Below are 10,195 nucleotides of genomic sequence, written 5' to 3' on the forward strand. Positions count from 1 at the left end.
ATTTCTTCGAGATCTTTTGATGGACTTGCCTGTGGTTGAGAATCCGATTCCCATACGGCGTACAAAAACTCACGTCCTTCTTTATCTCTAAAGACGGGATGTCCTAACCGTCCAACAACTATTCCATCCCCATTGTCCATTGAGCCCGCTCTGAATAGTCCCCCTTTTGCTGGCTATCCTTATGAACTGCGATAGTCAGACATTTATTGTCTAAATGAAGAGTTCAAAGGACAACAGGAAGTCCAACGAACATATAAGAATGAGACTGAAGTCTGTCAGATGTTTAGAAAACTCTGGAATGATAGCGTTGGATTACATCCAAACGGCTAAGAATCTGGCATATCCCTTTACTAAAGGGCTATCACATGTTGTGATAGATAGTGCATCGAGGGAAATGGGTATGAGACCCACATGAGTTGCCATGGCAGTAACCCAACCTATATGATCGGAGATCCTGTGAAGTAGGACCTAGGAAAACAAGCCAGTGGTGAACTGAGGAGAGTAACTTTACTAAACTCACTCCGTTGGAGATACAATACTCTTGGATACTGTATGGTAGGATGACTACTATCTTAATGTGTTCTAAAACTTATATGTAAGCAAGATGCTGTCCTGCAGAGCGATCTTTGGAGGAAGACACCTATATGAGCACGACTACTGGTCGCAGTCTATGAGATTGGGGTGATCTCTAGTAAACTCATGAATAGGCAAGGAGTATGACTAATATGCTCCACCCGAGGGGTCAGCCTTCGGCAGCGTAGTACTAGTAAGACTTGTGGTGAACCTTGTTTACGCCAAACTGACAATTCAAGGCAGAGTCCATTGTTCAGTTGTAAAGAAGTGTAGCTGCTTGCTCTAGGTGAAGCTCAACCTTAACGGGTCTTCACTGAAATGTTAGTATATCAAAACAATGATTGGAACGAAAGAACATAATGTGTCCTTGAGATTTGGTGGGGGATTGTTGAAATCTTAGATGGGCCTATGGCCCATGACACAATTTCAGAAATCTCTAAGGGCCCATGTAGGTGGTGGCATGACAAGCTCGTCGTGGAAAGTTTAGTCCCACCCCGCTAGTGGAGAAGGAGTTGGACTCCTTTATAAGGGTCTATCTTCTACATGTTATTGGAGCATGAGAAGAGAAGAGGCCCTCGCGCATTCCCCCTCTGCCGCCCGCCTCGTCACGTCACGGGTTCCGGGAATGAGCCGAGCCGAGCTTATACTTACGAGCTTATTTTTGTCGGTCAGGAACGGAGAATACGTAACGGACACACCACGATCCGAGACGCCGGGTCGTGGGTTGTTACCTTCACGAGATTAGATCGCCTGTGCTTCACGCGCTTGTTCCTTTGCTGCTGCTGCCGCCGGCGACTCCGCCCCGTTCACCGCGTACACGGTCGATGGGAGAGCAGGCCTCCGAAACCCTGCCTCTCCGGATCATGTACGGGAAAGGGGCGATTAGGTTTTTGGGAGCGGTCACGCGACTGATCGCCTCCGTCCGTCTCTTTCTTCTACATCCGCGTCGCCTTCGTCATCGCCATGTCTTCACCAACCGAAGCCGACCGTCTCGTCCGCGAGAAGGCCGAAGCCGAGAAAAAGGCGGCAGAGGATGTTGTCGCCGCCACCGCTGATGCTACGGTCAATTGGGAGATCGGAGGGTATAACTCGATTATCCCGCTCCTAGTTACTAGTGTCTTACGCGTAGTGATGATTTGCGTAGATACTATTTGTCAAGTGTGTGATGCCATGATTAATTATCAGTAAGTCATGAATCTAATCAATGACATGTTATTAATTATTTTATAGATTAATTTATTTGAAAAATTACCTATTTACTCAATACTCAATTCATGCACTTGGATGATTCACTTGTGTTGTGTATTTTCCAACTCGATCATTCACTTGGATGGATATATGGTGTGCAGATGCTGAAGCTGAATTCTAATTATCTTGATGTGTTACGCATAAACAGGTCTAAACATTAGGCGTCAAGGTGATTTCGATCACCTCGCTTCGAGGACATCGCAGCCGCGTTAGCGAATAAAACATTCAAATCCCGTCGATGCTAAGAATTATGAATAAATAACGTCATGTCGCGAACTGGACAACAATCGGGTGTTTGGTCTAGTGGTATGATTCTCGCTTCGGGTGCGAGAGGTCGTGAGTTCGATTCTCGCAACACCCCACTTTTTTGCTCTCCCTTTTTTTGTAGCCAGAAACAAAAAAAAGAAAACTCTCCCTCCAGGTAGCTGCCAGCACAGTACCACGACCAAGACGGACGTCAAGCCTCGGCACGGCGGCAGAGGCAGACAGAGCAGCGCTATTCTTGGCGCCAAGCAAAATTAAGCTCCTCCACTCCCGTCCACCCGTCCCACCCAGCAACCGAATTTCGTGCCTGTAAATACACGCGCGGCAAAGCGGCCAGCCACGCGCGATCGGTCCCTTCCAAAACTCGATCAACCAGGAGGAACAAGGCAAGCAACGATCCATCCATGCTGCCGGCAATGGCGTCCCTTCGGGCCGTCCTCGTCTTGGCCGTCGCTGTCGCGGCGGCGTCGTCCGTTGCAGCCGACGATCCGGACTACAGCTACGTGCCGGGGACCAAGCTGGGCCCGGATAACTGGTCCAAGCTGAGCCCCAAGTACAGCGCCTGCAACGGCGGCCCTGCGGTGAGGAAGCAGTCCCCCATCGACATCGTCACCAAGAACGCCGTCCCCAAGGCCGACCTCGACTCCCTCAACCGGACCTACGTCGCCTCCAACGCCACCCTCATCAACAACGGCAAGGAGATCTCGGCAAGTCCCTGCCCCTCCATTCACATCGCCATCCCATTCCCAACGTTGTTTCTCCATCTCGATCGGCGCGTCCATGTACTGATCGGCCGTTTTGGCAATGCAGATGACGTTCGCCGGCAAGCCTGGCACCGTGTCCATCGGCGGCAAGGCCTTCAGCCTCAAGAAGCTGCAGTGGCGCACGCCCTCCGAGCACACCATCAACGGCAAGAGGCACCCGCTCGAGCTCCAGCTCATCCACCAGAGCGACGCAGGCACCGGCGAGGTCGCCATCCTCGCCATCATCTACAAGGTCGGCGCCCCGGACTCCTTCTACTTCCAGCTCAAGCGGAAGCTGGCGGAGCTGGCGGCCGACCGGTGCAGCTACGGCGAGCAGGACGCGCGCGTGGCGGCCGGGCTGGTGCACCTGCGCTCGCTGGAGAAGCGGACGGGGAGCTACTTCCGGTACATGGGGTCCCTCACGGCGCCGCCGTGCGCCGAGAACGTCTACTGGAACGTCCTGGGCAAGGTGAGGCAGCTCACCCAGGAGCAGCTGGACCTCCTCGTCGCGCCGCTGCCGGCGGCCGCCAAGCAGAACGCCCGGCCGGTGCAGCCGATCAACGGCAGGGTCATCACCTTCTACAACCCGCCCAACAGCACCATATCCTTCGAAATCTGATCTTATCATCCCATTAGATGGACTGCTAATTAACCTAGAAATTAACGTGTTACTGTATTCGTTTCGTGTATCACCATCAACGTACTGACCAACTAATCTCATTTTTTGCCTTGTCGTTATCTCTTCCCTGCTTTACTCGGATGAAAAATTGTCAGAAATATAGTAGCATGATATCTCGTTGTACTAGTCATACCGATGATCTGAAACTCTGAATCCTACGGTATTAGCTGCTTACACTGTACTTGCCAAGATTCCAGGGCCAATGCAATGCAGCAATACCTTCTTTTTTTTTTTGCCGACAATGCAGCAATACCTTAATATGATCTGAAACTCAGTCTAGTTTATCTGAATTCAGAATCGCTTCTGAACTTTCCTTACATTGATGCAACAAAGCGGAAGTGCAAAACTAAAATTGAGCACATACATTTCCCTCTTAATAGCATCAGAATGAATAGCACATACAACTGCTATTTAGTTTCCAAGGCCAGCGATTATCACTTCCGTGATAGCTGAGCCTGGTGGCATATACTCGCTCTAGCGGCACAAGAAATCCGTGTGTCCCCACTCTCCTGAAATGTAGAAAGGCATCTAGTTTGGAAAAACGGCATGAACAATACTCTCCAAGACTCATAAGGGTTAGGAAGCCTACACTATCACGATATCGAATTGCACTGTTTCCGACATAGACTCAGTACCAACTTGTGTTATTTAGATTGGAACAAGAGACATTCCAGGTTTCTGCCCATCATTAGAAATAACAAATAATTCCAATGTGTTCAGTCAACATTCCAGAAGAAATTAGCTAATTCCAGGTAAGTTGATGCTTAGTGCCGGCGGATTTCATGCAGAAACTATTCTTTCTCTACTTATCGCTTTGTTTGCATCGAAATCCTGCAAACTAGTAATTCCTGTGGTGTCAATAGCACTAAACTTAAAAATGTATGTCAAACTAGTAACTCTTGAAAATGCACCTGGCGCAACGCTCTTGGAACTATCACTGATGATATTCAGAACTCGTAGCAACAAATAAGTTTAATACCCAAGACTGCACCATGTTTTTGATAATTTACACCAGTGTCTATTACAACTTTCTCATTACAGTAAAATTCATTTGGAGGTTATGGTACACATTATGCAACACCATTACCGGCTTTTCAGTGATTTACATCCCAGAAATGTTCAGGCAGCAGAAAAACAGATAGCCACCCACGGTATCCATAGCTCAACTTAAATTAAATGTGATATGCAAACTTAACTAGCCAGAGTTAAAGTTTCACGAATTCTTCGCTCCAGAGCACTTAAATTTGAATGTAATGAAAATATTTTAGTTGTAGACGTGAAGTTCCGTAATAATTAAATTTGAATGCACTGTAATTCTTCTCTTCAGAGCCATTAAATTCTTCTCTTCAGTGTAGTTTAGAAGTGCAAAGTTAGAAGTTTTTTTGGAGAGGTCTGTACCTACCAGCCAATATATACAGGAGCACAATTTGGGATTTTCAGATAGTCAATATTCGTTGCGTCACAACCCCATTACAATGATGCATGACGGAGCCAATGATCTTTTGTGATGGACTGACCATGATAAAATGCATACTCTGCAACACTAAATAGATAAGTAAGTTCATCTCTGGAAACACCAATGCAGCTCGTGTACACTACAAAATGGCACCTCTGTATATACAAGCTGCATACTAGATCCTCAATTAATCATCTAACAACATAAATTCATGTTTGAGAAGAGATATGGAGGATCAAGGATACTAGGACATGTTTACTACAACAAAATTAACAGTAAAGCACATAACCAGTCACCTTGCAAGAAAACCCTCCGGAAATAAAAGGGAGCAAGAATCCGTGCAGCTGTTTTAGTAGTTTCAGAACAAGAACCCGTGAATAGGGGTGCACGGCACCAGATAAATATTGAGCATATGCTCCCTAGAGCCAAATTGAATATCCGATTCAGATGCGTGTTCAAACTCGCAAACAAGACAGCTTATACACTACTAATACAGATAGCGACGAAGTCAAATAAACTAATTTGCGATGAAATAAACAATTAAGGCTTGTGTGTGTGTGTGTGTGTGTCACCGAGCAAGTGGCGCGCCTAAATCTAACCCCGAAACAAACAGATCTGCAACGAAGTAGTAGCTGCTTTTCTGCATTCCACCGACGGTTAGATTTATTTAATTCCACTAATCTGAATGAAGTCGCACTTGATTTGATTGCAAAGAATGCAGGCCAGAGTATTAACATATTTTAGGGAAACTATCTGCAATATCTGTCCTAATTGTGAGTTGGGATGACTAGATAGATGGACTATGTGAAAGATGGAATAAGTAAACTCACTAGAATAAGAGGAATGTCTTTGGAGATGTGGTTGCAACCCATGACGACATCGTTCCTGTAAGAGACAAATGGAAGGTTGTAAGAAAGAAGGGTGGGAAACAATGCAGTGACACGACACGACAGCTGAGTGGAGAAAATTTGAGGGATGACGTTCTACCTCTCAAGCTAGGCTGCTGATCTTCTGCAGGAAGATGGTGGTGCAAGATATGTAGTCAAGATTAGGTCTGAAAATTTTAATCAAATTTCCACAAGACGTCAAGACTCCACTCTCAAGAATATGTCAGGTTGCAACAAACCAGAAACGTGCCAAAGCAGTTGAGGAAACTAGCAAAATTTGGTCTGATTTCAAATCCATATCATGATCCCACAAATGTTTTGTCCTAATTAATACTATCGGTATATACACACAAACAGACAGAGATTTTACTAAGCCTAGAGCACAGCAACAAGCCAACAAGAACGAGGAGAAGTGATGATCACAACCAAACCCAAGAGCAAAATTAAATCTCCTGCCCGCGCTACAACGGCCCGGATCTGGCCACGCGGTCGTCCACCTCCATCTTGGCCGCCCAATCCGGCGCCCGCCTCCCCGACGCGAACCGCATGACCCCTCCCAGCCCGGGCGCCGGCGCCGGCGCGGATTCCTCCGCCTCGACCGCCTTCGCCGCCCTGCGCGTCGCCGCCGGTGGCTCGGGAGGCGGGGACCAGTCGACGCTCTCGACGGCGCTCTTCCGCGAGCGGCTGCGGCGCATGAAGAAGCCGAGCCCAGGGCAGCAGCCGGAGGAAGGGCGCTCCGAGGGGGGCGGGCGAGGTCGGCGCCGCGCCCTCTCGCGCTCGGAGAGCACCTTGCCGATACACGAGACCTTGGGGGAGCTGGGCTCGTCCTCCGGGACGGCGGGCCTCGGGTTGCGGCCGCCGCCGCCGGTCTTGGCCTTCTTGGGGAACATGGCCGGCGGGTGCTGCTGGTGGGTCCGGCGCGCGCCGCCCTGTCCGAGCTTCCCGGAGAGGCCGATGATGGGCGCCGCTGTGGGCTTGAGGTTCCCGGAGAAGCGCTGCGACGCGCCGCCGTTGTGGTGGTGGTGCTGGCCGGGCGCGCTCGGGTTGTGGGCCTTGAGGAGGCACTTGGGGTTGGTGTTCTCCTTGAGGGAGTCGTCGCGGTCGTACACGCCGCCAACGTCCGCCCAGGCGATGTCGTCGCCGATGCGCAGCCGCGTCGAGTCCGGCGGGTGGCCGCCGCGGTCGCGCGAAGTCGACGCCGCCATGGGAGAGGGGGAGATCGGTGGGGGGGAGGCGAGGGGAGGAAGAAGTCGTCGGCCGGTTCCGGTTGGTCGGCGTGTGGCGCGGTTTAAAAGGGAGGGAGGGAGGGAGGGAGTCGTATGCGCTCGCGTCGTTGGGGATTGCCGGGAGCGTGGCTGGGGCTGGGTGCGGGTGGCCGTCGTTTTCTTTCGCTTCGATGTGTTTTTCCTCTGTGTTTTGGTAAACGGTTAATCAAAAGTCGGAGGAGATGCGGTTTGTGTGGGCCAGGTTTACAACGCTCCGGGATGGCTCCAGGAAAACCGTGTTCCAGCTTCTAGAAGCACCCAAGCACTGGTCTTGTGGGTGGCTGCGTGCGTGGACGGAGAAGACCGGTAAAGAATCTTGTCTGGACAACTTTCTGAAAATTCAAATTCACACTCCCCATTCCATAAAATAACAGCGTTTTTGACACAAGATTAGTGTCTTTTTTTTGCAAAAAAAGTACAACAAAAATCAGAAATAATAAAATTACATCCAGATCTGAAGACCACCTAGGGAACACTACAAACACTGAAGCGAGCCGAAGGCGCGCCGCTATCATCACCCCTCCCTCATTGAAGCCAAGCAAACGTTGTTGTAGTAGACAGTCGGAAAGTCGTCGTGCTAAGGTTCCATAGGACCAACACACCAGAACAGCAGACAAACGACGAAAAGATCCGAGCAAATCCACCAAAGACAAATTTGCCGGAGACACACCTCCACACGCCCACCGGAACGAGGGCTGGACGGGGAGACCTTTATTCCATCTTCAGGGAGTTGCCACTGTCTCGTCTTCCTGAGCAGAACACAAACCCTAACAAAACTCGAAGAAATATCTAAAAACGGAGCCCTCCCACCGGCAAGGGCCGAGATCCACTCCGCCTCCATGGCCATAAGGCCACCGAAGACGGGGCGGACCAACGACGGCGCCGGCGGGAGGTGATGGAGCACTAGCTTTTTCGATGGAGCACTAGCTTTTTCGAGGCGACGGCTAGGGTTAGCTAGTCGGGACGCTAATGCTAACTAGAGATGCCGTCGAAAACGTTTTTTATACTATTAAACCGAGGGAGTATATAGTAGTTGAGAATTTTGTAAGATGTGATTTGATTGGGCTATAGAATAAGGGACAACGAAAAAAGTTTTAATTTACTTGAGATTTTTGTAAGATTTGATTTGATTTCATTGAGCTAATACATAGATTTTGATAGGATTTGATTGAATTAATGTAGGATATGGTTTATAATAGGACAAATAAAGGAAAGTACCAATTTGATTTGGATTATTATAAACCTATGAGGGAGGGGTGGAAAGAAAGAAAACTTAGAGGAGAGTGGGAGGAGGTAATGATGGCAATTTTAACCAGGGTATGGGTACCCGTGGGTGTCGTATCCACATGGACAAGGTATGGACATACTCTTATACACATGGATAGTATCTATACCCTACCCATTAAATTATGGATAGGGTACAGGTATAGCCTTGTATCCATACCTTATAAAGATACTCCATTAAAGGAAATGTATGCTTGTTTGGTTTCTTTGGTCCGAGAACACGAACCACAAACTCTCGCAGTCGATGAGGATACGTTAGTAAAACTACATTTCAGTAATCCGTCTAGCCTTAACCTCTACGCAAGGTCTGTTAATCCATGGGTAGTTTAAATCATGGTTAGGGGATAGTGGGAGGAGGTGAGGAGAATGTACCGAAAGCAGAGTTGTTTTGAATGTTACGATCATGGGAACACCTGGTGCAATACCCCTCGGGTCAAACCCACCCTAAGGCCTTGTTTGGTACTAGTGTATTTTAGAGAATTTAGTGGGGATTGATACGTCTCCAACGTATCTATAATTTTTGATGGTTCCATGCTATTATCTTGTCAACTTTGGATGTTTTATATGCATGAATATGCTATTTTATATCTTTTTGGGGACTAACCTATTAACTCAGTGCCCAGTGCCAGTTTCTGTTTGTTCTGTGTTTTTGAACTTTTTCAGAAAAGAATATTAAACGGAGTCCAAACGGAATAAACCCCGCGGGATGATTTTTTCCATAACAGAAGATACGCGGGGGACTTGAGAACCAAGGCAGGAGACCTCGTGGGAGGTCACAAGCACCCTGGGCGCCCTAGGGGGGCGCGCCTGGCAGGCTTGTGGGCCCCACGTGCCTCCTTTGCCCTACCTCTTTCGCCTATAAATTCTCTAAAATCCCGAAACCAAAGAAGAGAGCCATGAAAATACTTTTCCGCCGCCGCAAGCTTTTGTCTCCGCAAGATCCCATCTGGGGACCGTTCTGGTGCCCTGCCGGAGGGGGATTCGGATACAGAGGGCTTCTTCATCAACACCATTGCCTCTCCTATGATGCGTGAGTAGTTCACCACAGACCTTCGGGTCCATAGCTAGTAGCCAGATGGCTTCTTCTCTCTCTTGGATCTTCAATACAAAGCTCTCCATGATCTTCATGGAGATCTATCCGATGTAACTTTCTTTTACGGTGTGTTTGTCGAGATCCGATGAATTGTGGATTTATGATTAGATTATCTATGAATATTATTTGAGTCTCTTCTGATCTCTTATATGCATGATTTCATATCCTTGTAATTCTCTTTGAGTTATGGGTTTCGTTTGGCCAACTTGATCTATAATTCTTGCAATAGGAGAAGTGCTTGGTTTTGGGTTCATACCGTGCGGTGTCCTCACCCAGTGACAGAAAATGTAGCGAGGCACGCATCATGTTGTTGCCATCAAGGGTAAAAAGATGGGGTTTATATCATATTGCATGAATTTATCCCTCTACATCATATCATCTTGCTTAAGGCGTTACTCTGTTTGTTATGAACTTAATACACTAGATGCATGCTGGATAGCGGTCGATGTGTGGAGTAATAGTAGTAGATGCAGAAAGTATCGGTCTACTTGTCTCGGACGTGATGCCTATATGTATGATCATTGCCTTAGATATCATCATGACTTTGCGCGATTCTATCAATTGCTCGACAATAATTCGTTCACCCACCGTAATACTTGCTTTCATGAGAGAAGCCTCTAGTGAACACTATGGCCCCTGGGTCTACTTCACATCATATATTCAGATCTATAAAAATACCAAAAATACTTTGTTGCACTTTTCA

General features: G+C 48.1%; 2 protein-coding genes and 1 non-coding gene across 3 annotated transcripts; 2 read left to right on the forward strand and 1 right to left on the reverse strand.

Moving 5' to 3' along the window:
- The first annotated feature begins 2,110 nt into the window (after nt 1-2,110).
- Nucleotides 2,111-2,182, forward strand: TRNAP-CGG. Its single transcript has one exon. It is a non-coding gene; the product is annotated as a tRNA-Pro (tRNA).
- Nucleotides 2,183-2,384: 202 nt separating this feature from the next.
- LOC123448050 (alpha carbonic anhydrase 1, chloroplastic-like) lies at nt 2,385-3,546 on the forward strand. The gene is made up of 2 exons (XM_045124820.1): nt 2,385-2,792; nt 2,896-3,546. The coding sequence occupies exons 1-2, from the start codon at nt 2,490-2,492 to the stop codon at nt 3,445-3,447; spliced, it is 855 nt and encodes a 284-aa protein (XP_044980755.1). The 5' UTR covers nt 2,385-2,489; the 3' UTR covers nt 3,448-3,546.
- Nucleotides 3,547-6,108: 2,562 nt separating this feature from the next.
- On the reverse strand, nt 6,109-7,127 carry LOC123448051 (uncharacterized protein At1g76070-like). Its single transcript, XM_045124821.1, has one exon. The coding sequence runs from the start codon at nt 7,053-7,055 to the stop codon at nt 6,312-6,314; it is 744 nt and encodes a 247-aa protein (XP_044980756.1). The 5' UTR covers nt 7,056-7,127; the 3' UTR covers nt 6,109-6,311.
- Nucleotides 7,128-10,195: the final 3,068 nt, after the last annotated feature.

The sequence above is a fragment of the Hordeum vulgare genome, chromosome 4H, assembly GCF_904849725.1.
Source record: "Hordeum vulgare subsp. vulgare chromosome 4H, MorexV3_pseudomolecules_assembly, whole genome shotgun sequence".
NCBI lineage: Eukaryota > Viridiplantae > Streptophyta > Magnoliopsida > Poales > Poaceae > Hordeum > Hordeum vulgare.